The sequence below is a fragment of the Callorhinchus milii genome, unplaced genomic scaffold (assembly GCF_018977255.1).
Source record: "Callorhinchus milii isolate IMCB2004 unplaced genomic scaffold, IMCB_Cmil_1.0 Scaffold20, whole genome shotgun sequence".
Classification (NCBI taxonomy): Eukaryota; Metazoa; Chordata; class Chondrichthyes; order Chimaeriformes; family Callorhinchidae; genus Callorhinchus; species Callorhinchus milii.
In genome coordinates, this window is record NW_024704761.1 from 7,218,403 (window position 1) to 7,245,981 (window position 27,579).

The window sequence follows — 27,579 nt, forward strand, 5'->3', positions numbered from 1 at the left end:
GTAATTAAAAGGCATGATTTAAATATGAATCCACGCAATATCCTGATCCTGACGGGGTGTGGCACACAGTGAGAGTGAATGTGGACATGTGTGTATGTGTGAGAGAGAGAGAGAGAATCCTGATCAGTGAGAGACAGTGTATGTGAGAGCCAGCAAATGGGTGTAAATGTGCATTTTTTTTAGTGTGTGTGTGTGGGTGTGAGTGGCACTGTCTGTACATGTGACTGTGTGAATTGAATGTGTGTGTGTGTGAGAGAGATAGAGAGAGATAGAGAGAGAGAGTTTGTGAATGTGGGACACATTGCATATTGCTCGCAGGTGTTCAGTAGCTTTGTGAATTCAGGAAAACAATGCCAATTGGGAGATGCTTCATTGCTCAGTGCGTTTCTCTGGTGGTGCCTTACAGGACTCAAGGCTGCACGTTCACCGACCACTTTTTATCCAGGTAATGTTTTTTTTTCAGATTTTGAGAAGTACAGAGAGAGAGAGAGAGAGAGAGATGTGGAGTGCCTGATGCCTGCAGTGTTGGCTGGTGAATAGCTCTGCCTGTACCATCACATTCTCAGTCTGTCTGTTCCCTCTGTCTCTCCCAGTGATAAACATCTGTGCATCTTTCTCTCTAAGAAGTCTGATATTTCAATACAGTATTACTCTGTCTTTTTCCTCCCCCCCCTCTCCCCCCTTCCTCTAACTTATCCCAATTTCCTCCCTTCCCACCCACCCCACCCCACCCTTTCCCACCCCACCCCACCCTTTCCCACCCATCCTTTGCCCACAGCAGGAAGACAGACTCCACAATAATGCCATGTTATCAGTTATGTGCAATCGCTGTGCTGCGGACGGTGCTGAAATGGACAGCGACCTGAGGCCAGAGCACAGTCGCCAACAGAGGACCGACCCCAGACATTGCCACCAACACCAGCAGCAGCATCATCATCATCATCATCATCATGAAGTCAACCAGGTCAACTGTTGCATCAAGCACGTAATGTTCCTCTTTAACTTCGCCTTCACAGTCGTGGGCTGTCTGATGCTTGGGGTCGGGGTATGGGGACTCATAGACAAGGAGTCTCTGGTCCTGGACACCATCAACAACCTGAGCACAGACCCCATGCTGGTGTTCGTGTCTTTGGGGCTTGTGGTCAGCATCATGTCTTTCTCGGGTTGCACTGGCGCTCTGAGGGAGAACGAGTGTTTGCTGAAGTTCTTCACCCTCGGCATCATCATCTTTGTGACAGTGGAGGTGGTGGGTGGGATCGCGGTCTACGCCCTCAGAGACAGGATAGGACAATACCTGGAGAATGGGATGATCCTGGCTGTCAAGAGGTACCAGGATGATCCAGATCTCAGGTTCATTATGAACGAGATCCAGGAAGGACTAAAGTGCTGCGGCGTCGAGTCCTACCACGATTGGGAGCTCAACATGTGAGTAGATAACACAGCGAGTTGTGCAACACAAAGCTCTTCTGCGTTCTAGATACTATAGTTCACACCTGTAGACTTTCCTCTCCGACTGTGCCTTTGGTCACTTTCCCTCCCTTTCCATCTCGGGGTCCAATAATATTGCTGTGAAGTGCTCCGAAACCCGAGTGAAGGGTATTATATAAATGCAAGTTGTTGTTGTATAGTTCAGGCTACAAAACAACACAAACTCATTTCCTCTTAACAGAAGAAGTTAAGTGCTGTGAAGTTACTTTGGGTATTTGATTGGCGTGAACCATTGAATTCAAGCAGTGAATTTGACCTCTGGGATTTGCGGACAATAAATCTTACCCTCCCTCTCCCCTCACCCAGAAACATAGTGCCAAGTTTTTGAAAGTCGCAGCGTACATGGTTTGTCTCCAGTGACGTTTAACCTTGTGTGCATTTGAAGTAGTGGAGTGGTGGAGATGCCAGTTACGTGCGAGAGGGACCTTTGGTGACACCAGTGAATCTGATAAATTTAAGTCCCAATAAATTTAAACCACGGTATGCAATGATATCAGTCCCCATCTTAGCCACAAGGGGACATATTTCACAGGAGCACAGGATCCCAACTCTTCCTTCCCCCACCCACGCATCCACTCCCTCCATGGGGGGAAAAAAAAACAACCCCATTTAGAAGTGATCATGCGCTGAAGAAAAATACAAAATACTGCGCCTTTTAAAAGGGAAACTGCATCACACTTCTAAGCTGCTGAGATTTGCGTTGTATTCTTTTGCAGGTACTTCAACTGCAGCTCCCCCGGTGTCCACGCTTGTGGAGCGCCTGCTTCCTGTTGCATCAACCCCCAAGAAAATGGCACCGTTAGGAACTCTCAGTGTGGCTTTGGCACTTTACATATGGAGGAAGTGGCAGCCCAAAATTATATCTATCTCCGCGGGTGTATGTCACGCCTCACTAGCTGGCTTAACAGTAACATGGGTTCCATTGGTGCCATTGCTGTTATCCTCATGGTGACTCAAGTGCTTGGACTCATTTTTGCCACCAAGGTGTTGAGTGACATCGAACTAATCAAGGCGCATTGGTAGCACAAAGGAAAGTATTCTTTATCAGATCACCAAAAACTGATGAGAGGGACTTTTCGTAAGGAGCACAATAGATTGAATCTACAAAATGTTTCCAAAATGCTTCTAGTTAGTTATGCCCACAAAATATACAGTCAATTCACTTTACTGTATTTTCTGTGAAGCGCTTTGAGATAACTCAAAGACGTTAATAAAGCACCATATCAAATGCAAAGATTATAATTATTATATTATTAGTAAGAATCGGGTGTAATCAAGATCCACATTTTGTTTTATTGCCCTGAAATCTAAAATATTTTTAAAACTAGGATAAATTAATGGGAATGGGTTACAAAGGCATATAAATCCAGAGCACATGGAAACTAACAACTGCTGGTTATCCTTTCCATTCTATTGTATGTATACTTTACTGTATATATGATATTTTACTTTTATTTGGCATTTTTTTAAAAGATGGATGCCATTTTGTCACTAAATAAGATGATATAGGTGAATAGGGCATTTGTAATTAAAATTACAGATTTCGCCTAATCTATACTACAATGTCCAGAGGAAGCTATTATTTAAAGTTCATCTACCATCAGATTTCAACACATAACAAACAAGCTATTTGTGGGATTGGTGTTTTTGTGAAAGCTGGTGCAACGACTTTAGGTTTCAACAGCTGGCTGTATGAGAGTGAGGTGGAGCTACTTACACATGAGTGTGGGTGACTTGAGGTCAGTATTCCTACTAATAACCTTAAACAGTCATGTGATTTTACAGCTCCTGAAGCTCCATTAATCAGATTGAGAATTTTTATTTTAAAATCACGCAACGTTTCTCATGCTGCCACAACCAGGTGATGTTCCAAATGGCAATGCTTCAGGTTTAATCCAATGCTACAGGCCTATGTGGCAAACGGGAGCAAAGCAAACAATAAGCAACAGTTAGATTTAGTAGATGAATCATTGAAGAAGACAAAGTGTTTCAGATTTCCTACTCAGCTGATTAAGCACAACTGTCAATGACTGGCTGAAGGTTTGTCTCAATTTATCTCCGGTTCCTGTCTAGCAAGCCTCCAGGAAAGAAAGAAATACAAAACACAAACCCAAAAAGATGGAAGGTTATATTAAAAAAATTGACATCTTTAATAGAAAATATTTTAATGAGCAACTGCTACTTATTGAGGCAATATTTTTATATTGGTTTTATCAAAATTGTACATACAATTAGATTATTTTAATCTTTGGTGCAAGATATTTGCAGGAACACATGTAAGCTCAAATAGGATATGTGAAAATGGAGGTTGTAAAGGAAAAATATATTAACCACAGACAACATAATGCTTTACTTAAAGAGAAACTGCTTTTTTGCTGCTCATGTCCTTTGTTGTCTTGCAGCATGAATTGGTGCGATCAATAATTTACCCGCAGTCAGAATTCTTTGCCATGAGTCCTGAGTCATACAATAAGAACAACTTGCATTTACCTAGTGAGCTTCACGCGGACCATGTCTAGGCTTAACAGTGGCGGAGCCTGACCCCTAACCGAACCGGGGGGAAAAGGAGATGACTGTAAGCACCGTCGAAGACGAAGGACTTCAGTCGTGATCTAAAGAGGGCAAGGAGGGGGGCCAAGGTGGAGAGATTGAGGGAGAGATACAGCAGTAATCTGTTGAGAAAATAACTAGTGTTGCCTTCAAATATCACCTTCCACACTCAGCAAGAAGCACACCCCAGATGGGATACTATTTATTTGATGTTTGGCTTAAAGCAGTGGCATACAGTAGCCCAAAAATTTGATCTGTCACCAAACGGATATGATACTAAACTCAGATCCATGAGGAGGGGGATTTTTCCCCATTCATTTACAATGGGGTGGGAGGGGGAAATAGTGGAGGATAATTCCATTTTAACATTGTTTTAAAATTCTTAACAGTATTTGCTGCTTTTGTGATATTTTGTACAATCATTTATTTTACAAGCAAATGAAAGTAAAGCCTATGACAAAAGAGTTTGTTACTACAGTACTGTTTTATGAATGAAGCAAAATCCTCTGGGACTGCAGCAGAATATAAATGAACTGTACTTATTGACAGAAAGTGTGGGCAGTGATAGTGGGATGAATGGGGGCGAGGGTTGGCTGGCAATTGGTCACTTTGTTCCTGCATCATGGGCGTGAGAAATAATCATGAAATCTTAGGCCAGTAATTCAGATGAACTGGTGATCCGAGCTTTGATCGTGAGCTCACTACTTTATGATAGACTAACAGTTATCCAAAACCTCCTGGATACGGATATACACTGAGGATCTTTTTTACAGATATATTAGAATAAACAGATCACTATGTAAATGGCCCTATGTAAATATGAACCAAGGAGCTAGATAGTAATTAATGTCAAAAGTCCATTAAAAAAGTTATCTTCCAATGTTAGCTCTCACTTCACACGTCCAACATAATACACTTATATTTACAGTGCACTTGGACAAAGTGTACTATTTCAATTAAATATGAGGCTGTTATAAATAGTTGGCCAAGACAAAGTGGGGGAAAGGATACATTCATTTTTATCGGTAGATGTAATGGGAAATCATTCAATATTTATAACTTCATGATACTTCCTCGGACGCTCATTCAGTACTAAAGGAATAAAGAAAGGTTTTAAACACAGGACATGTTTAACAGTTTCAAAACTGCTTCTGTTGCAAGTCTGCAACGCACAGAGGTTTGACTTTCTTGCGTTAGATTCCAGTTTGACAATTTACCATAAAGAGTAACGGACAGTTGTGCTTGGCTTATCCTTCTAAATTGTCTTTATCTCCAGGGCCCTAAATGAATGACAAAGCATCTGGTTGCCACCCAAATACCTTATTTATTTTTGAAACAGTGCGTGGAGATTACATCTTGATATTTTATATTTATGTTTGCTCAGTTCTGTTATATTTGCCCTGTTCAACAACGACGACCAGCACTTATATAGTTCTCTTCACACAAGATAGGGTCTCAGAGCACTGAACACCTGAAAAAAAGATTGAATTGCAGGAAAGTGATAAATACCATGTAAGAAACATAATAAAAATTATCAAATTCATAAAGGTGTCAGTGTTGGCTATTGGCATCCAGGATTGGACAGTAACTGAAAGGCAAATCCCACTGTTAACCTTTACATAACCCAGACTACATTTGAGGCATTAAAACACTGTTCCATAAGGAGCTTTTGTGAGATTCTCTCTTAGTTCCTGACTGCTCTAACAGAGGTCACAACCTCTTGTGGCATTTTACTAACAATAATTTTTACAAACCAATAATATTGGTTGGTTAATCCTTTAAATTCCTTCTCAGGACGATCTTGCACACAAAATATCCTCTTGGGTATTTACATCAATTCGAATGACCCTTATGAATTCAAATCTTTTGACCTTTAAATTAACATTGTCGATGGACTATGGATATACGGTTTTAGCCAATAAACAGCATGCATCAATGGCCAGGGATATTTAACTTTTACAGCATTTAATTCTCTTACTTTGGTTTGCGTGATAGGTATACGCAATTATGGTTTTTACAAAGCAGATTGTTATCAAGGATATCAGCTGTGAGTTTAAACACCGTTTGTGCTTAATCCAATAGCTTTAGTGCATGAGGCTGTTTAGCTGGATTTACTCCCCACCACAACCGCCAACACACATACAAACCACTCCTTAAAGCCATGAACACATTAAATCATCACCAGGAGAGCAGCAACTGCCAGAGAACTTTCTTTGCTCAGAATAGCTTGTGTATAATTAGTGTGCAATTAGTGACAATCAAATTCAATAAAATCATGCTAAAGGATGAAACGTGTTTTTTTTAAGTTTGTTACAAAAGTCAAGAGAACGCTATCGATTGTACACAAGAAATGTGAAGGTTTCTGTGTAATAATAATAATTCCAAGTAATCCTTGTATTTGTTATAGCGCTTTATCACTTTGTCAAAATGTTGCAAAGTGCTTCACAAGATTTACTGTAAAGTGTATTGACTGTGTATGTGTAGGTAAACAGAGCTGCCAAATTTTGCACAGCAATGTCCCACAAACATCCATGAAGTGAATGATCAATTTTATCTGGGGGAGTTGGGGTCAGGACACCTAGAGAAACTCCATTCTCTTTTCAAACATGTCGCAGGATGTTTAACATCCACCCAAACTAATTCCTGATATAGGAAGAACTAGCAGAGCACTTTATCATTGAAGATGTTAGAGGCAGGAGGTACAGAACTCAGCAGTGCTAGCTTTTATACTGGTATTAATATATACATATAAAACATATTGGAAACATTATAATTACTATTCAATATTTTGCTCAGTACAATGATTAACTGTAAAGGGTTTTTGAGATGTTTCAATTTGATAAAGACTATAAAATTCCAAGTTCTCTTTTTCATTATCTAAATCCCGCCTGCAATTCAGAATAAGGCCATCCAACATGTAGAACCTCAGTGTAATTTATTCAAACAAGTGTTTCGCATATTTTCATTTCAACACTAGTCCCCTGCACTAGGAGAGAAAACGTGACAGGCCAAAGCACTTTACCTCTTGATTTGAAAGGCGCTATGTAAAGGTAAATTTGTATTGTATTGTGTTTCTGAGAGTTAGCTGATTGCTTGAGCACCAGACAGATTATAGGATCAGCAAGGCAAGCACACAACTGATTACCAGTACAGTGGCATTGAAAACAGCTGATTATTCACAGATGCACTAATACTATCAAAATTTGTGTCTGTTTTCCTTCATCCTCCAACCTCCATTTTTTTCTTTCATTTTATTCGAACCATCGTTGCTCTTTGTTTAACTTGTATCACTGAAGTAATGGAATGTTTTATAGTGTATATGATGAGGAACAATGCATAATTGATGGTAAACCCAATAATTGATGGTAAGCCATCAGTGCTTTGAGATGTCCTCCCGACATGAAAGGCTCTCTATAAATGTAATTTTGTTGTTGCTGTAAACCCATGGGAAACCAATAACTCACACAGAGGTGATAGTGGAAAGATTTGATCTTCATAGAGCTAACCTTCCTCTTCAGGTGCCAGGCTTCAACAAAACACTCTTACCTGCACTGACCTACAATATAATTCAACACATTCATTATTCCTGAGTTTCTAAATGCAAAATACATCACACACGAAGATGGCAGACAGAGCTAGATTGACATCAAATTATGTTGGTACAAATATTTGGAGCCATGGAATCTTCAAACTGATTGAAACAATAATTCACCACAAAATGATTATACCACTGCATTAAACTGGATGATAAATCCATCAGGTGGAACTTACTCACGCATGCCATCACTGAGCTGTGGTACTACATGATTGCATCAGTTCTCAGGCTCCTCTCATCTCCCCTTTTGTGCAGTTGATATTGTTTAAGAAATGTAGAATCTATGGTCCAGATTTTATAACAGCTTCTGACCGCTGGTCAGTACTGGTACAAAACGGGGGCAAAGCGTGTTATTAACAGCAGATCATATACGGTCAATTCACTTTACAGTATATTCTGTGAAGCGCTTTGAGACATCGAGAAGACGTGAAAAGCGCTATATCAAATGCAAGGATTATTATTATTATTAGATAATTACTAACGGGATAATGCTGAAAAAGAACATTAAATGTGTGAATTACATTGTTAATCATGGAAGAACCACAGAGCAGCCAGAGAATCTGAAGAGATACTGTGTAATTCAATATTGTTCTCCAGTTCAATTTGCTAATCAGTTTCAGACAGTTGTGTTTTTCAATGATAGTGTGTGTGTGTGTGTGTGTGTTTGGGGTGGGGGGTGGGGGTGGACGTTGATAGTCTCTAGTTAATTACTGCATATTCATTCCAGCTTGAATAGTGCAGGTAGCTTTTATAAGCTTCTTCGTTATGATTGGTCCATTTTAACATTCACAATGATAAGAAATATTGCATTGAACCCCTTCATCGCTGGGCAGCACTAACATAATAAAAATGCAGCTTGCTCAGTGTTCCTGTGTCAGCTTTTCAACTCAGCAGCAATCTGTCTGAGGATTTAAATCGTGCAGAAAATAGTCCGATATCTGAGGTTTATGCTGGTTTTGTGAGAATGATTTAATCTCGTTGTCAGCTACACCTTATTTATGGTCACCTGTTACTGGGTGATATAAAGTCCAGTGTGCAGGGTGTATGTTAGCATTGTGTGAATGATGCAATCTTGTTTCTATGTTAGCTTTGCATGTCACTGTTACTCAGTGATATATGGATATGTCTGTTTTTCTTTTCATTGTTCTGTTGTATTACTACTTGATTTATCTCCCCCTCTCCCACAGGTTTCAACCTTGAATCATTTATGGATCTTGATCCTTCACTCAGGTTTCTCAATAAAATAATAGTGAAGCATACCACCTTGTAGTCATACTTTTTATTTAACATAGGATATTTATCAGAGTGGGGTGGAGGTGGTGGGGGTGGAGGTGGGGGGGTGGAGGTGGGGGGGGTGGGGGGGTGGAGGTGGGGGGTGGAGGTGGGGGGGTGGAGGTGGGGAGGGTGGAGGTGGGGGGGGTGGCTGAGGGGGAGTGGTGTAGGGGGTGTTGGTGCTTGGCTCACTGCCCCTTTAAGTAACCTGGTGGCTGAAATGACTGGCTGTGCGGTGCGGTGCATGCCGGGAGCTGTAGTTCACGGGGAGGGGGTGGGACTGTCCGGGAGCCGCGCGCAGCCGCCTGGGGGGGGGAGGGAGGCGGAGAACTACAACTCCCAGAGCGCTTCGGGGGGGAGGAAATCACATGACCCAGCGAGTTGCCCCGCTGCCTTGGATACAATGTAGCCCCTGAGAGAGAGAGAGAGTGGAGAGGGATACAATGTCGCCACTGAGGGTTTGGATACATTACAGGAAGAGAGAGTGTCTGAGGCATTGACTGCTCTCAGCCTCACACACAGGGTCAGGCTCACCCCCCCCCCCCCCCCCACTCACTCACCCTCTTCCTCTCCCAGGCACACAGCCCCTCCCCCCCCCTCACCCCCCCCCCTCTCCCCTCACCCCCCCCTCTCCCCTCACCCCCCCTCTCCCCTCACCCCCCCCTCTCCCCTCACCCCCCCTCTCCTCGGCAAACTTGACCAAAAGAACCCGGTAACTCGCAACAGCAGCAACGGGAACAGTGGTAAGTGAAGGGACTCAGTCAGAGGCTCTAACTCTAACCCCCGCAGTGACTGTCTTGACTGACTCGGGGGAGTGATGGAGACTGGGTCCCCGACTCAGTCTTGCTCCCCCTGACTCAGTGTTGCTCCCCCTGACTCAGTGTTGCTCCCCCTGACTCAGCCTTGCTCCCCCCCCGACTCAGCCTTGCTCCCCCCTGACTCAGTGTTGCTCCCCCCCCTGACTCAGCCTTGCTCCCCCTGACTCAGTCTTGCTCCCCCTGACTCAGTCTTGCTCCCCCTGACTCAGTCTTGCTCCTCCCCCAGACTCAGTCTTGCTCCGGGGGTGGGCGGCTATCAATACTTATTTACACCGGTTGCTTGGCTCTGTTACTTGCGTTTGGTTCACTTTTCTTCTGTTGTTAACTCGTGCTATTCATCTGCTGGTGACGCCTGGTCCCCGCCAAACACCAGAGAGCGTCCACGGTCTCCCTTTCCGGTGTCTTGACTGTTGAAGTAAATGGGGGTGGAGGTGGTGGGGGGGGGGGAAATCTTTCACTTCATCCCATTCAGTCCTAACGGACGTTTGTTTGTAGTTATTTATTTATTTTTGGCACAGGTAAAGTCACAGCAACGCCCGCTCTCTTGATAACCCACCGAGTGCCTCCCGATGTGGAAGGTACAATATAAATATAAATTGTATTGCAATTTTCCTTTCAAATCCCGAAGGCTTGCAAATGGCCTACACTCTCTTACTGAACATGATTTACCCAAACTCCACTTGCCCTCATTCCTGTGTGCATCTTCATTCACACACACACACACACAATATGTTGTCCTGTTATTAATATTTTGGGTGAGTATAGGTGCAATTTGCCAATCTTGTCAAATGTTGAGTGATGGGAATCAGTTCAGTGCTGGGAATATCAACGTGATCAGATCCCCTTTTTCTGATGTGGAGTGTGTTACTGTGGGAAATGAGGCAAACGGGTGGAAATTGGTGTATTCATTAGTAAATTGGAGATTGCGGGATGATGATTGGCAACTGAAGCCATCTCTGCCGCTTCACGCTTTTGCCCTTGAACTCGTCCCTCACCAGGAAACGCCTCCCAACATTTTGTCGTTTTGTTTTTAATACAGAAAAAGTTGAGTAACGGCAGACAGCTTAAGTGAGCTGTAAAAGTCAAGGATGGATGATTTGAAGAGAGGGTACCTTCGCCTTTGCAAAGAGAGTAACATTGAACCGCAAGAGTCTGTTCTGAACCAGATGCATAATGTTCGAGATGGGAGCCCGATGCCCAGGCTGGATCTCGCCACGCAATCTCTCTCCGTCGACACGTGTGCTGTGCTGGGGAAGGTTTTACTGAATGACGGGGTATTCACCGAGATCATGCTTTGCGACTGCATGCTGAACGAGGAAGGTAAATAATAACAATCCTTGCATTTGATATAGCACCTTATCATGTTGTTGAGACGTCTCAAAGCGCTTCACAGAATTTATAGTATTGCTGTATTTAGAATTGTCATCGGGGAGGAAACGAGAGGTAGATTTTTTTTTAAAAAAGACAGGACGAACAAGAAAGGAGGTTTTCCGAATGGCTTGGTTGGTAAAGTCACTCTCCAGAACGAAATCGAGCCACAAACATCCAGCAGATCTCAAGTTTGATTATCTCGGCCAGGGCAGTATTAGAGGAGCGTTATGTGTCCTTTGTTCTCCGGGGTAAGGTGGACAAAAGCCACTGATGTAATGTTAAGGAGCATTGCATTCTTGGAGGTCCCAATCTTCTTTAAAAAGAGGTTCCATTTGCCAGGTTGTTAAACATCCGAAGACATTTTCTTTCATCCACAAATATACGGTCAATTCACTTTACAGTCTATGCTGTGAAGCACTTTGAGACATCGAGAAGACGTGAAAAGCGTTACACCAAATGCAAGGATTATTATTATTATAAGATGCTATTTGAAAAGAGAAACACGTTTCTCCTGGTGGCTTTTGATTAGATTTGTGAAGTGTAAACGTCAGCTGATATATAATCTAACAGATGCAATGGATAGATACTTTACAGATTGATAAGTATTTCTATATAAAACCTTAACTGTTTTCTTTTAGGTGCCAAACTATTGCTACGTGGACTGTGCTCCAACTCCACTGTTAAAACCTTAGACATAAAGGTATGTATAGCAGAGAAACACGTACCAGTGGGGAGGAAATAAGAAAAATAATCGTACACATTAAAAAAAACAACTTTAGTTAGTAAAAACAGAAGTTGCTGGAAACCCACAGCAGGTCAGGCAGCATCTATGCAGAGAGGAAAGTGAGTTTGTGTTTCTGGTCAATGACCTTCCATCAGAACTGGTTAGTTTAATTTTAGACCTTTTAGTTTAGATAGTCTTGTAAGGGCAAGAACAAGGCTTCACTTGCCCCTTTGAGCAACATGATTAAGCTATGTTACATTGGTAATTGTGGAAAAAAAGAGAGTGGTTGAATCTGCTTATCCTTTCTGTAATGTTGCAGATTATATTTACTGTATACTCCTGTGTTGTAATCGTGCTGTCTAGTGTTCAGCTTGCAGCTTCATTCTGTTTCATGTCTAAGGGTAATAACTTGCGAGCAGCTGGAGCTGAGGCACTGGGAAAACTGCTGAGACACAACAAATCTCTCAAGAGGTAAGAACATGGCTCCTCCATTCAAACAGCTGAACAGATGGCTTTTAAATTGTACATGTGAAGGTGACAGAAAGTGAACAAGTCATTTCCTGCTGTTTGTTTTCTGATCGGCCCAATTCATGTCTGGTAAAGGGCTCTCCTCCCCTTTTCCCTCTTGACACAGAACATTTTCAATCATCTCATCCAATTAAGCCTCGGTTGTCTATAGATAATCAACACATATTAGGAAATGTGTGCCATCGGGCTTTACTTTTCATTGCACAACATGATCTCGTATTCTATATCACGTTTGGATCACATGGAAATGTTCACACTGTGGAAGGGGAAATTTCCAATGATTTCAGAGAAACCGTTCAAAATATCGCTTTGTCCCTGCCTTATAATTTCAGTTGCTTCCCCAGTGTGTGGAATAAATAGCTGCATGTCGAGGAGCATTGTAAAGTGGGATGGATATTTCATTTGCGACACAGATTTTTATCTCGTCGAGGAGAGATTGGTTTAGCCTAATGCTTGCCTGGGAATTCTTCTCCGTGGCGTGTCATCTTTGTTCCATTTAAATTACAATTGCTACTGAAGCTATCTCGGCTAAAGTAATACTGATTGGGTTCCTTCCAGTTTGATATTGGAGTGGAACGCTCTTGGAATGTGGGAAGAAGGATTCTCCATATTCTGCGAGGGAGTGAGAGCCAATAAAGTCCTTCAGCGTCTCGATCTGCGTAATAACCAGATCAACCACCAGGGGGCAGGAGAACTAGCGTTGGCCTTGAAGAACAATGATACTTTGGAGGAACTTGGTAAGTGTGACTTGGGGGAATGGCATAGACATTGTAGGACTTTTCCAAAGACTAGGATAATATGATAATATTAAGGCCTCCAATCCACTTTCCTGATCATTCCTATATTCTTCTCGCAAGTGAGAGGGCCCTGGTTCGATTCCCGGGCAGCGCGAAACCTTCGGCAAGTTTTCTTACTCCACACACCTGTTTACCTAGCAGTAAGTAGGAACCCGGCTGTTAGTCGGCTCGCGGGTTGCCTTCTGGGGTTTAAAAAAAAAAGAAACAAATAAAATAATGATTTGGTCACTCAATCCACGACTGTTCGTGGGACACTACTGTGCACGATCGTTTCGCCCACAAAGTATACAATCAGTCCACATTGCAGTATATTCTGCGAAGCACTTTGAGGCATCTCAACAATGCGATAAGGCGCTATATCAAATGCAAGTCTTATTATTGTTGTTATTTTGTTTGGCTTTTGTAGACCTTCGCTGGAACAACATTGGCCTGTTAGGTGGACGGGCATTACTGAGTGCACTACAGCAAAACAAGTCCCTTGTGCGTCTGGAGCTGGCTGGCAACAACATCCCCAGTGACATCTTGAAAGCCGTGGGTGAGGAAGAGAAATGGATTTTATTCCTGATGTTTAATATAAATTCTATCCAACAGAGCGTTTTTTTAATTGTATCCCAGAGAGTAATCATTCACTCGGGTGGAAAAATAAAAATAAAAATTGCTTATCGAAATTACTTGATATTTAATTGTTAGTGATCTGCAGTGACTTGCCTTCAGTCTCAAAGCAGAGACTGAGGTACTAATGTTCCAATTTAATCCTTTAATTAGCACAATGTAAATCTGCAGAAGCTCTCAATACAGCATTAGATTTCACCATAGATTCTCAAGGGAACTGTACAGTTTGAGGTGAACTTGAACCCAGATCCATTTCAATGACGGGACAATATTTGTTGCACTACTCTAATCTTACTATTTGTCATCAGACAGGTTCATGCCCGTTCTCCTGAAATCTTTGACTGTAAATTTTACATCCCTAATAATAATATTCCTTAATAATAATCCTTGCATTTGATATAGCACCTTTGGTTTGTACTGTGTGTATAATGTTGTCTACACAGTGAAGAAAAAATTAACATGTAATTATGCCCACAAAATATACAGTCAGTTCATTTTACAGGATATGTGTGAAGTGCTTTGAGACATCTGGAAGACGCGATAAGGCGCTATATCAAATGCAAGGATTATTAACATATCATTAAGACGTCTCAAAATGCTTTGCAGAATACATTGTGAAGTGAATTGCCTGTATATACAACAATGTTACTCAACTATGTTTCTGTGAACTAACAGACCAGGCAGTCGATCATAATTCAGACAGACAGGCAACGCTCAAAGAGAACAGGTGCAGGACCAAGATCCTCAGCAATGAGGTCCATTTTCTGAAGACAGAAAAGAACAAGCAGGTAAATTGAGAGCTAAGTGGGGTCATCAGTCTAAGTCAAGTGGCCGTCTTAAATCAAGCCAATTCTGCTAGTGCCAGGTGTGGCGGCTGACCTCTGTCGTTTGTGGATGGTTTGAAGTTGGTTGATGTGACTGAGAGAACATTGAGTATGTGTTAATGGGAGGGTAGTTAGACATTCATGAGTGGGTTAGCGCAGTATATACAAACTCTTATGAATGTTGTATTAAACATTAATGCTTAGCTGTGAATTGATGGCTAATGCATTTAAATCTAGGTTTGCATTGTGCGTATAATGGATTCTACACATCGAAAAAGAAATTAGCATGTAATTTACTCAGTGACTGAGGAAGTACCATGAATAGAATATCAAGGTCACAGATAGAATGAACGCTATGCTACACTTCTACTTTATTTATATCACCTGACCAATATGTTCCTTTGAATTCTATGGAAATACACACTGAGTCTGTCAAATAATTGGCTCCTTTATGAACTCCTGTTGTAATGACCAACTATAACAATCAGCAAGCTATTTATGCCAAAATAAAGTTATGCCTAGTATTGTGATTTTAAAGTGTCTGTAAAGCCAGTGCATTGGAGTGGGACTTTTGTAAATTACTGAAATTAAAATCCCAACTCGATTTTGTAAACCTACAGGAGATGAGCATGTTTAATACTCATTTTAATTTCTGGAATAAGTTACCTATAAATAACCAATCTAGTCAAAATCTAGTTTCCTTTCTCTCCAAATTCACATCTCCCTGTTATTATTAATAATACTGATAATCCTTGCATTTGATGAAGCATCTTATCGGGTCATTCGGACGTCTCAAAGCGCTTCACAGGATATATTGTAAAGTGAATTGCTTGTATTTTCTGAGCAAAACACGCAGCCAATTGTGCACAGCAGTGCATCAAAGGGGATCCCATCATCTTGCATGCAATAAATTGGGTAGGGGAGATTTAAAAAGGAATTATACAACCAACGCCTAATTAGTCATCTAACATTCGTTGGAGAAATTAATTACAAATAGTTATGTCTGCTGCCCAGTTGAAATAGTTGCGGAAAGGCTGAAGTGAAGTATTCTTTTCGCTGTCTGAAATCCGAGCTTGTGAGAGTCCTGACAATCGAAACATTAATTTTTTTTAATCAAGCAATTAGTTGGAACCTTGACCCGCAGGAATTAAACCTCGGAGAATCTGTTCAAAACAAAGAACAAACTTGGCAGGAAAATTATCAGTTGTGCTGTGCACCTTCTAGTGGCAATCTTGTGCACTGTTGGCGGCCTGTTAAATGCTTTTTCACTAAACTTGTGATTGTTGTTCCTCTCCCCTTTTAAACTATTCCTAGTACTTGGAAATGATGGATGCAATTGATCAGCAAAAGGATGAACTGACAAGAAGCAACAGGTCAGTGATGTATCAGTAGCAAGTGTTGTTTTTACTCTTTGATTACAATTTATGCAGTCAATTCACTTTACAGTATATTCTGTGAAGCGCTTTGAAACGTCTCGAAGACATGAAGAGGCCCTATATCAATTGCAAGGATTATTATTATTATTGATTGTGAGGCGATGAATAAGCCATGTATCTTTTGGAGGCAGAGGATTGTTCTTAAAGTTAGCTTTAAACTATTTTTGACGAGTAATGTCACCAAAATTGTTGGAAAGTTGTGTGATGCACCATCCTTGCTTAGTGGTGCATTGAAATGCAGCATCAAGCCTCTTCATTCAAACATTAAGGAGACTGTAAAACCTACTTTAACTTATCTTTCGGTGAATGTACTGTAAGGATGTGTCTTCCCCAAAGTAAATTTTTGTGCTAGTCCTAAAATCAATCTCTACCTTTCTCCTTTAGGACTTCTGCAATGCGTGTTGGACAGTTGCAGGAAGCCTTGAATGAGAGGACCTCTATTGTTAACTCTTTGCGAGCAAAGTAAGTAATAATTGTGACTTATCTTTCGGGGGAGAAGGTTGATTGAATAGTGTTGTGGGTTGCGAATAGTCCTGCTTTTTAAATGCTGTGTCACTAGGCTAGCTGTAAAGGTTACCTGCTTCAGTGGGGCAGACTTTGGGTTGCTTTTCTGTTCAAAACCTCGCATCTCGCTGCCTTCCAGAGTGCAGATGACAGAGGCTGCTTTAACACTATCGGAGCAAAAATCAAATGACCTGAAGGAGTTTCTGAACAAGATGAAAGCGGAGAAATTTGAGTTGAAAGAAAGGCACACAAAGGACCTCAAGAAAGAACAAGAGGTAATGTTCTGACATATATGTAAAGCTTTTCAAAAACTTTTAGTAACCTGCGACTGGGAAAGTAGAATTGTTGGGACGCAGTACAGTCCAGTTCCCCACGAGTCCAGTGCCTTGATTTGACACATGTGTATGTAGGGAGGAAAATAGCACTAATTAACGACCAGAATGGGTGATTCAATTTTTTAAAAAAAAACTATGGACTTGTTTTCTTAAACTCGGACTATTTTGAAATACGTATGTTAACTTATCTTTTGATAAAACATACTGTGAGGAGGATGATGATGATGATAATAATCCTTGCATTTGATATAGCGCCTTATCACGTCTTCAAGACGTCTCAAAGTGCTTCACGGAATATACTGTAAAGTGAATTGACTGTATATTTTGTGGGCGAAACATACTCATTTACCCAGTTCCATGGTCCTTGTCTTTCTTTGTGCTTAAGCCTGGGTTGGAAGGTGAGCAAGTTGGGGGTGGCATTCAGTGCAATCCTGGCCGTCTATATTGGTTCAATACATCAAGTTATTCACTTTGCAAACTAAAGTGGCAGTTTTTTTAAAATATGCATTTGGTGCCAGTCGCGGTCACATAACGTGGTTAAATCGGTCGATTTTTTTTCATGGATTTACATGCTTAAAACGTGTCTGTTTTTTTGTCAGGAAATGGCTCTTCGAGAAGCAAAGCTGATCAAGGAGCTGAACACAGCGAACGAGAAAAACCTACAACTGAAAAGCAAAGTATGGCACCTCAACCAATGCATATTCGCCGATTATTATCAATCAAGCAAGTTTACAAACCGTGCCATCTCAAGTGGAGTGTTAATAATAATAGTAATCCTTGCATTTGATATAGCATCTAATCGCGTCTTCGAGACGTCTCAAATCACTTCGCAGAATATACTGTGAAGTGAATTGACTGTGTATTTGTGGGCGAAACACGGGAGCCAAATGCGCACAGCAGCGTCCCCACGTGGATTGAGTGACCAAATTATTATTATTATTATTTATTTAAGAACTTGGAGCTCACTTCAAGAAGGTAGTAGGTTATGCAGTCTTTTAATTCTGAGAATAATACTGACCCTTTACCCGCGTCTGATGCACTCTATCTTTTCTACTTTGATCTAACAGGTGGATGAGCTGGAGCGAAAGTGTAAGGTCCAACAAGATCAGATCTTTGAGCTGAAACAGGAGATGACCATTGTAACTGCTGAGCTGAAGATGAGAATAGCACAGACCGAGGGTAATCACATCACCTCAGCAATATGCACTAAATAATCAATCAATCAATCAATCGCATCGGAGAATTCTGAGCAAATCAACCTGAGATCTTATTGTAAATTGTTCTTGAGTGTAAAGGAAAATGTCCATCATGTTATGGATGCTGTTCAAACCTGCCACCTACTGGTCATTGGGTGCTCAGTAGTAATAATAATAATCCTTGCATTTGATCATGTCTTTGCGACGTCTCAAAAGCGTTTCACTCAGACTACTGTAAAGTGAATTAACTGTATATTTTGTGGACGAAATGCGGCAGCCAATTGCACACAGCGCCGTCCCACAAACAGTGGTGGATTGAGTGCCCAAATTATTATCTTATTTAAGGGATTATTACCCCCTGGAAAATCTTAAGTGTAGGAAATATTGGAATGTGTGCAGTTAAACGGCAAACACCCCCAAAGAAATTACAGTATGTAGATGCAATTTTTTTTCATTTTACCCCTACTCATAACTCAACTCCAAATATGCAATTGATGTGAAATTTTGCACAGCTACGGACATTTTGCTACTTATGAGTTAACACAATTCATTTGGCAAGCAAATAGCAGTCAGGTTATTAGCAAGTATAATGCAATCTGGGATACAATCACAGTTTATAAGGATGCAGACCAATTAGTCATAATTGCGCAACTTTACGTAATGAATGGCAGATTTTGGCAGACCGGGTTTGGAGGTGGAACGCTTGATTGTTTAGTGCCAATTGCATGTGCTTTGCTTTAAAAATTATAAACAATGAGCACTGTGCCTATTAATAGAGTAGAGCATTCATAAAAGTGTAAAAAGCCTCATTTCTGTAAAGGGTTTGCATATATTCAATTGCAATATGTTGTTCATGTATTAAGTAGCGTCTTTCATATCCGAAGGATGTCTCAAAGCGATTAACACTGCAGGCTGGGCACCTGAGCTGGGGTTTGGAAGCGGATGGGGTGGAGGGGTGAAATTTTAAATTTCAGACTGAATAAACCAAGCTGCATAATCTAATTAAATTGTAACCAACGTTGCATTAAATTTTCGTGCCAACGCAAAGTGTCTGTCAGTCTAATTCCCTATTCCACTATGTCTTGTCAAGTTTAATTGATTATATGTCCCAAGATGGTTGTATAACAATGGGAATGACCTCTCTTTAGTAAGCTAAAAGAAAAGCATTTTGTTTTCATTTTGGAGTTCATCTCTCATGGGGTTTTGCCTAATAAGACACAAACTGGAGAAAAGTTCTGTTCATTTGTCGATGGAAGGGAAAAATCAGGATCACTTGATGAGCAATGATAGTACAGGAGTTATTTGAGCAAACATACAAGCACTAATAATAATAATCCTTGCATTTGTTATAGTGCCTTATCACGTCTTCTAGACGTCTCAAAGAGCTTCACAGAATTTTCTGGCCAGACACAGGTCCAGTGATTGGACCCGTATTAATTATAATAATCCTTGCATTGATATGGCGTCTTATGTTATTGAGAGGTCTCAAAGCGCTTCACAGAGTATAGCGTAAAGTGGAGTGACTGTGTATTTGTGGGTGAAATGCATGCACGGTATTCTAAGTTCAACAAGTGATGAATGCAAACTGCTTATGATTTTTTTGAGCTCAGAACGCATAGAGATGGAGAAGAAGAGGTCCAAACAAGTACTGGATGATGCAATGGCCCTGCGTCAGAAAGAGGTAATGTGGGCTTTTGCTATTGCGCACTTCTGGAGCAGTGTACAAATGGGCATCAGAGGATTGTGCTGACTGCTGGCACTGTTATTAAACGGGGGGGGGGGGGGAGAAAGAGTTTTGCAAGATGCTTAAACATGTAAATCTCCGCAGCATAGCCTCGGTGGGTATCTTCTACTATACCACTAATTATTTTTGTACAGATTCAACTTCTGTTACTGACCTGATAAAGATGAACATGTTGACTTGACTTGCATGTTTCCCCCCCTCCCCCCCACCCCCACCCTCCAATGGAAATAGGCAAAAAGTACATTGTGTTAATACTTTTAAAAGTTAGAGTATCTGTGTATTGCACTCACAAAGTTACTGATCATTGTCGGTCCGTGTTTATTTAGTGTGTAGTTTAATAAATTGCTATAATTCTGATGGAGATATTTAAATGTTGTTAAAATGTCTGTATTCAAGTAGACAATTTTATGCCAGTTCATAAGGGTACCAGCATCCAGGAAAAAAAATGTCTGAATTTTGAATGACCTTCTAAAGAGTGGGTTTGCAGCTTTTTTTGGGCAATATTTGGCCTGGATTCTGTTCAGGGGCTTTTTTAAAAAAAAAAAAAAAAATTCTCTCTGACTAGGTGGATCGCATGAACCGTCAGATGGAAGAAAGTGAGTGGTTAATGCAGGACAGAAATCAGAAGCTTGAGAGCATTCGAACTCAGCTGGAAGAGGTGAGAGAGCGTCAGTGGGGATTCGGAAATGCGTAAACCGTATATCTATGAAGTAGATCTGACGGTTCCATTTACTGCCTGTGGCTTTGCAAAAGCGGCCAGCAAAAAGCTACAGATTACTCTAGCAATTTGGGTAGCTAAGTGTTGTGCTGGATCATTTTGTGCCTTGGCTGCTTGGATTCTGATGTATTCCGGATGTGCAAACCAAGTATCTTTATCTGATTTTTCCTCACCCCCCCCCCACCCCAATTTAAATGAGTTTAGGTCTTAACACAATTCCCGAAGGACGTGTGTCCACAGCACAAATACCTCACTTCATTAGTAGGGAAATGAGACGGATTCATAACAATCTCAACCCAATTGGGATTTGGGGTCGATTGTCTCTTTAATCTACAAAGCACCAAGTCTTCCGTGGAATGCTGTGGTTCCTGGGTCACTGATTGCTCTTAAGCGTTTTACTGCAATACTGAAAGTCCGCTAAGTAATGAAGGAATTGAAATAACGTTGAATGGTTTTAAAAATTACATTTTGAAAATAAATCAAACACTGAACGCATTTGTATACCGTGCTTCAAGTAAACATAAATGCCTCCCGTCGTAGTGTCTTTCAAAAATTTAATTCATTGGAAATTAATGTTAAATGGTCAAACGCAGCAGCTAATCTGCACCAACAATCTGCACCAAGAGACCATGAGATGAGCAGACAGTTACAGTAAACTCCTGATAATCTGACCCTGGTTTAACTTGTCACTATTAAACCAGGGTCATCATGCTGTCAATATTTAATTATGTGTTTATACATAAATATATAATAGTTGTCCAAGCATGCAACTAACGTATGCCCACAAAATATATGCAGTCAATTCGCTTTACAACGTACTCGGTGAAGCGCTTTGAGACATCTCGAAGACCTGATAAGGTGCTATATCAAATGCAAGGATTACTATTATTATTACTGCAAATGCATTTGTGGTCATTTACATTTGTTTCTATGTCAGGAGCTAAGCCGAGTAAAGTCAGTATCTATAACTGAGCGAGCCAAAGCTGAGGAGGAGCTTATGAAAGTGAGAAGCCAAGTGCGATTGGAAGAGGTAATTCAAATGGGGAAAATGAATCCTGGAGGCTGGTCTCGGAACCCTTAAAACTTTCTTTAATTCAACTGAGGTCTGCAAGATGGTTCGCCAGACAGCTCGTCAAAATCTATAATTGGTGGCCGTTTTGTTCTTGTGGTGACTTTATATTTAGAAGCCATGAATAATGACCCATCCCTGGACTTACTTGGATTTTATTTTTATTTTTTTTAAAAATCAGCTGCCAAAAATACAAGTTGTGAGTAAAATGCATTGCTAAGTGTCACTTGCTTCCTTAATTTTAAATATGCTGTGATTTTAGAAGGGGTGTGATTTTTTTTGGACTAAATTGTTTTGTTTTTTGGTCAGCCGGTGTCTTGACACATGCGGGAACCCTTCACCGTGCTTAAGGCTATCCAAACCAGACCAAGAGTTCCACGCATGTGAAAATTCCCAAGATACTTACTGGAATGGAAATGCGCACTCTCTCCCAGGAGGGCCACATCCTGCTTATTTCTGAAATAATTAATTCTGAAAAAAGAGATGCAGCATAAAATTATATAGTGCCATTTTTAATCAGCTCTCTGCAGACGGATCTGTATGGCTGGCTTTGCATCGTTCGGATATATCGGTGGCACGTACAGTAAACTCTCGTAGCGATGCTTCTGGAAGCGTTGAGATCCATTTGAAGAGATGGCGCTTTTTGTTTTGCTGGTTTTAAAGGCAGTTTATGCACCAATGTGAATTTTGCTACTCGTCTCATCACTGACCAGCATTGGATTGAATTTCTCAGCTCCCAAGTTTGTGTTTTGTTTTTAACACCCTCCCATATTTGTATTCTCCTCCCACCCAAGTCATTAAGAAATCATTGCAAGTTTGCACATGTTCAGTACTGCCATTCCAGTCAATATGGAATTTGCCCAGTGGCGTAAGTGGCTGGGTTTCGCCCCACCAGGACACTCGATCAATATTACAGGAACACTGCTGATATAAATCCATCTCGTTTCTGATGACTTGTGACAAGGCTGTGAGTCCTAACTTTACCCATTTGTGTCAAGGAAGCTGACGCCCACCCCAGGGCCCGTTCTGTCTGAAACGATGATGTGATTAAACCTCTCACTGAGCAAATAGCTCTCACCGCGCTGGCGGATATTTCGCATGGCCTGTTTATCTTTGCTTCAGAATTTTGCAACTCGTAGAGTCACCAAGTTGCATGAAACCGAATGAGGTTGAGGGGGGAGGGTACAGGCAACACTTGCCTGCAGCAAAATGAATTTCAAATGAGATTTTTATTGTAATAATATATATAAAACCAATATCTTTGTATTGTACTTCCATGTAGGCTTTATTATTTTTTTTTTAAAAAGCGCCAAGTTTTCTGAATGAATTGCATATAGGATGGGGGGGGAGGGGGGGTGTGGAGGAAATTAAATAAGTGGAGTTGTACAATTTCAGCAAGACCTATAATACTCGCAGACGAATGAGTTAAGACAGTGCAGGCCAAACTATGGCCCGTGGGGCTGCCAAGAAGTCACAATCCCCCTCCCAAATATTTACACTAGTCTGTGTTTGATCTGCAGTGTTTTTCCAGGTTTTTTGTATTACGCCATAAATCAAGACAATTTAATTTTGTCAGCCGATCAAAGAGACTGTTGACCATTGGTTTATAGTTTCAAAACCCCCAAAGTCTTTTGCTGGAACCAAATATTGTCCCCTTCTCTTTCCCCCCCCGCCCCACCCACCCCTTTCTTCCACCTAGCCCAGGTTCCCGCACCATCCCTTTAAAGTGGTTTGTGATGTTCTCCTACACGCCTCTGTTTACCTTGCAGTAAGTAGGAATCCGGTGGTCAGTCGATTGGCGGATCACTTTTCGGGGGTAATAATCACTCCAAAAAAATAATAATAATGTGGTCCCTCAATCCACGACTGTTTACAGGACACTGTTGTGCACAATTGGCTGCTGCATTTTGCCCCCAAAATAAAACGTCACTACACTTTACAGTATATTCTGTAAAGCACTTTGAGACGTCTCAGCGACGCGATGAGTCGCTGTATCAAATGCAAGTATTATTACGAATGACGCTGTACAAGTGTAGATTGCAGTTGCTAGGCTGATTTTGTGTCCTCCGCTCTGTTAGCAACAGAGATTGAGCCACCTGGAAGAGAAGCTTCGCCTCCTCACTCAATCCCGTGATGAGTCTCAGAATCATTGTACTCAACAGAAACAAACCATCAGCGAGTTACAAGCAAAGAACAACAAGTTAACGTTTGAGGTCGAAGGCTTGAAGCATCGTATCGACGAATTATTTCAGGTACGACAAAAAAAAACTTCTGTAGCTCTGAGACCATCGGCTAATTAAGAGTCTGTGCAATGGAAATGGACTTTAATGCCGTCTTTTTAAACTGCTGCAGATTTGTTTGTTTTTCTGTGAATCGTATTAACTAACATCTGGGGATTTAGTAGAATTTTTTTTCAGCGTGTTAATTTGCTTGCCTTCAGTGAAAATGAAACCTTTTATCAATGTTAACGCTCTCACTTTCCTGTATTTGTCACTGCAAGGAGATGTCTGGCAAGGATCAGGAGAAGGTCACTGAGGTGAATAAGGTACGAGTGGAACTTCAGGAACAAATTGGCCATTTGCAAGCAGAGAGAGCAACCCAGGAAGGGTTCAAGGAGAAAATTTCCACCTTGGAGAGGCAGCTAAAGGGTATGTGAATCTGTGGAAACCGGCCATAAATGCAGCTAGAGATCCCCATCAATGGTAAACCCTTGCAAAGCAGACGGGCTCGCTGTGTACTTGTGGGTTACCCCTTAAAGGGCACTTAAACCTATTACAACAACGACAACTTGTATTTATATCACGCCCTTCACACGGGGTAGAGTCCCAGAGCACTTGACTCTATTTTGAAGTATTTAGTGTTAGATTGGATTGAGTTTAACTCTACAAAATAAGGAATAAAACGTCAACTTCACAATGAGAATGGTTTGTTGTTAGGTTTTTAAAGTAGGGGAAACTGAGATCTCAATTTACCATTCGGGTAAATCTCCTTATTAAAGGTATCCAGGAATTACTGAGGGTTTCTCCCAATGCCCGGCAGTCATCGAGACATAATTGGTATTCATTCCATGGCTGTTTGTGGGATAATACTGTAGGTAAACTGGTTACACGTTCGCCTACCAATAGTCACTACAGTTTAAAGTAAATATTGACAAGATGGTTGAGATGTTTCAATCACATCAGGTGCTACAGTATGTCAAAAGAGGATTATTTATTATTGATATCTAGTGGAATAACTCATTAATACAGGACTGAAAGTCCTGACCTCGAGTCTGGATTTTGGTTGGTGCTGTTTTTCTTTCAAAAGGTGACAGAATTCTCCCACGAAATGTACAGTCCATCCACTTTACAGTACATCCTGTGAAGCGCTTTGAGACGTCTCAATGACGTGACAAGGCACTACATCAAATGCCAGGATTATTCTTATTATTAGAAGTTGCAATTTTTCTTTTTGTTTTGCAGCTCAGTCAAACAGCCACCGAGACGCCCTGCTGGACAAAGAGAGCGAATTAGCTTCGCTGCTGGAAAAAATCCGCCTAAAAGATTCCGAGATTGTGCGAATGCGAGAGGATGAGGCCCAGCGAGCCAGCTTCCTGCAGAACGCCATCCTTTCTTACGTACAGGGATCCCCTCTCGGCCTCCTCACGCCAAAGAAGTGAAATTCACAGGCAGACTGTCTGAAATGCGGAGGCTTTGCTCAAGCGAAAGAGCTGTACAGGCTGTATCCAAAATCAGTTTGACAAAGTGGTTCATTCTGTCGTTAAAGCTGAGGTGAAAATGAGGGCAGGGAGACAAAATACAAAGCCATTCGGATCGGTGCTTATAGACCAGACTACAGGAAAAGATGCACATCCTCAAATTATACTCAAGATTGGTGCCCTTTGATGTATTTTGTGCACAGAGGAGCTCCTAACGGGAATATTCAAGAGAAAAACTGACATTTTAGTGGGGGGTTAAAAGCTAAAACAAATCACATTCGCTGTTTTAACTTCGGTCAACTCAATGCCAGGATTAATTTCATAAAATGCAGTGGAATGAGAGGTATGGATTATTGGAAACGATATTATGGATGATTTTAACCGTTCCATCGGGTTGACCCTTGTCTGACCACACAAAAGACATTGTGGACATTGGTTGAGAACCATCAATACGTTTCACGTCCAACCCTGGGTGCTTCTGTGTGTCACGCTCCAGAAGAGGGAGAAGAATCAAAAGGTGCTGATAGTGTCGCTGACCAATAGTTGAGCACAGTCAGTGAATTGATGAACCTGCGTTCCTTGTTCCTTATTGGCAAACTCAGCATTTCTGTGGTTGTTTCTGGGAGCGCAGGTTGTAGGGATCAGGGGGAGGGAAAAAATTACAAATGTTTTGAACTCCAGAAAGCGAAACTTTTTTTAAAAAATTGACCACGCCCATTAATGCACTCGATTTCAGTAACGTAGGCAGGATGGTGTGAACAGCATCTTATCTCCACAGTGTTTCCTTTTCCCGATACAGTATGTGTGTGTGTTTGTACGTGTGTTTGTGTGTGTGTATATACACGTGTGCACGCACACGCACTCTGAAGTTAACTACAACCTCACATCGCCAGTGTCGACAAGTGTTCCATTTACTTTGATGTTTGCAACGTGGCTAACCAGGATCAAATGGAGCTAAAAATATCCCAGCTACAGTCAGCTATTTTCAGACCACCTATTTGTGTGGGCACAAATTTTAAGTGTTTTAAAAGAGCAATATGTCAACATTTTCACATTAGCCGTGTGTGTGTGTGTTTTTTTACATAAAGAAAGGATGGGCTTTTTAACTGTTTAAAGTTGCTATGAAATAATCTTCTTGCATGTGGTATGATGGTATTTAGTCATATCTTGGTATGATGTATAAGTGAGTTATTAATTTGATATCCTGATATTTCCACAATGTCTTTTGTGTGGTCAGACAAGGCTCAAACTTGGCTTAAAGTCAAATAATCTGCTGACTGTCACCCGTAGATAAAGGTAAAGAGCAAGACACTTGGATTTTGCTGGACCTCGTGGCACAAATTCCTTTATTGGGTATCGCCATCAGAGAAGAGCATATCAAAGCAAATAAGTTGGGGAAAGTAAACCACGTGCCTTAAAGAGTGCATCGCACTTCAAAAGAACAGCACCAATACCGCTAAAAGTCTAACGTGCAATATTCCAGCAAGCTACCAAACTGTGAGGAATTAATAAGGATTATTATGATTATTATAATTTTCCCTTGGAGTGAAACCGTGCGGGGATGAGGTGGCGTTTTGCTGTCTCCCGGAGTTTTTCTCACAAGTTCAGGAATTGTACGTTTTACAGACTTCACCGGGAATCGCAATTGGCTCTTTCCCAACCCTTTGACCGATATCGCAAATTAAAATCTTCCGAGATTAAACAAATTGCATTACTCAATTTAAAAACCTTACAAGTGTTTATTTTTGTACTTTTTTTTGTTTATAAACCTTTTTTTAAAACAAAGCCAACTTTTTTTTGGTGTGGATTGAGATTTCATTTGTGAGAAGATAAATGTTGTCAGTGTTAGCAACTGTGTGTGTGTGTGTGTGTATATATAATATATATAGAGAGAGAATCAGATAACAACAATAGCCTAAATAAGTGAATTGGTGAATGTTTTTAGCCATTTTAAGTGTGTGCACATGTGGCAGTTGGAGAATTCCAGTGCATATTTTTTCCGATGTTTCATTTCCAAGGCTTCACCTTGGAGTGAAACCGAGTATGTGAAGTTTTTGGACATTACGCTCTGCTTGTAATCTGGTGATGAAGTGAGACAAATGGAAATGAAGTCCTAACTTCCCAGAAATGCTGTCTTCTTCTCCCCCCCCCCCCCCCCCCCCACCACCAACATTGGATATGAAACGTGGACCTCTATGAGTTATATAAATACGTGGCAAAGGAAGGAAGGGGGAGGGAGGAGAGAGATTTGTAAGGAAGGCGAAAAAAAATGTTAAGGCTTTGTCGCTTTCTGGTCTGCAT

General features: G+C 41.1%; 2 protein-coding genes across 2 annotated transcripts; both read left to right on the forward strand.

The window, feature by feature from the left end:
- Positions 1–817: 817 nt before the first annotated feature.
- LOC103175729 (tetraspanin-10) lies at positions 818–2,545 on the forward strand. The gene is made up of 2 exons (XM_007888902.2): positions 818–1,425; positions 2,205–2,545. The coding sequence occupies exons 1-2, from the start codon at positions 818–820 to the stop codon at positions 2,509–2,511; spliced, it is 915 nt and encodes a 304-aa protein (XP_007887093.1). The 3' UTR covers positions 2,512–2,545.
- A 7,043-nt stretch (positions 2,546–9,588) lies between these two features.
- On the forward strand, positions 9,589–27,010 carry lrrc45 (leucine rich repeat containing 45). The gene is made up of 18 exons (XM_042342580.1): positions 9,589–9,648; positions 10,763–11,043; positions 11,733–11,794; positions 12,219–12,289; positions 12,905–13,083; positions 13,550–13,678; positions 14,431–14,543; positions 15,894–15,952; positions 16,400–16,477; positions 16,659–16,794; positions 17,454–17,531; positions 17,922–18,033; positions 19,661–19,731; positions 20,360–20,452; positions 21,450–21,542; positions 23,660–23,833; positions 24,082–24,229; positions 25,043–27,010. The coding sequence occupies exons 2-18, from the start codon at positions 10,812–10,814 to the stop codon at positions 25,237–25,239; spliced, it is 2,025 nt and encodes a 674-aa protein (XP_042198514.1). The 5' UTR covers positions 9,589–9,648; positions 10,763–10,811; the 3' UTR covers positions 25,240–27,010.
- Positions 27,011–27,579: the final 569 nt, after the last annotated feature.

Bases quoted from the DNA above. Each gene is read 5' to 3' on its own strand.
- lrrc45 (XM_042342580.1), top strand. From the start codon at position 10,812: ATGGATGATTTGAAGAGAGGGTACCTTCGCCTTTGCAAAGAGAGTAAC. The intron at 17,532-17,921 runs GTATGGCACCTC...TTGATCTAACAG, and splicing joins ACCTACAACTGAAAAGCAAA to GTGGATGAGCTGGAGCGAAA. The intron at 23,834-24,081 runs GTACGACAAAAA...TGTCACTGCAAG, and splicing joins GTATCGACGAATTATTTCAG to GAGATGTCTGGCAAGGATCA.
- LOC103175729 (XM_007888902.2), top strand. From the start codon at position 818: ATGTGCAATCGCTGTGCTGCGGACGGTGCTGAAATGGACAGCGACCTG. The intron at 1,426-2,204 runs GTGAGTAGATAA...ATTCTTTTGCAG, and splicing joins CACGATTGGGAGCTCAACAT to GTACTTCAACTGCAGCTCCC.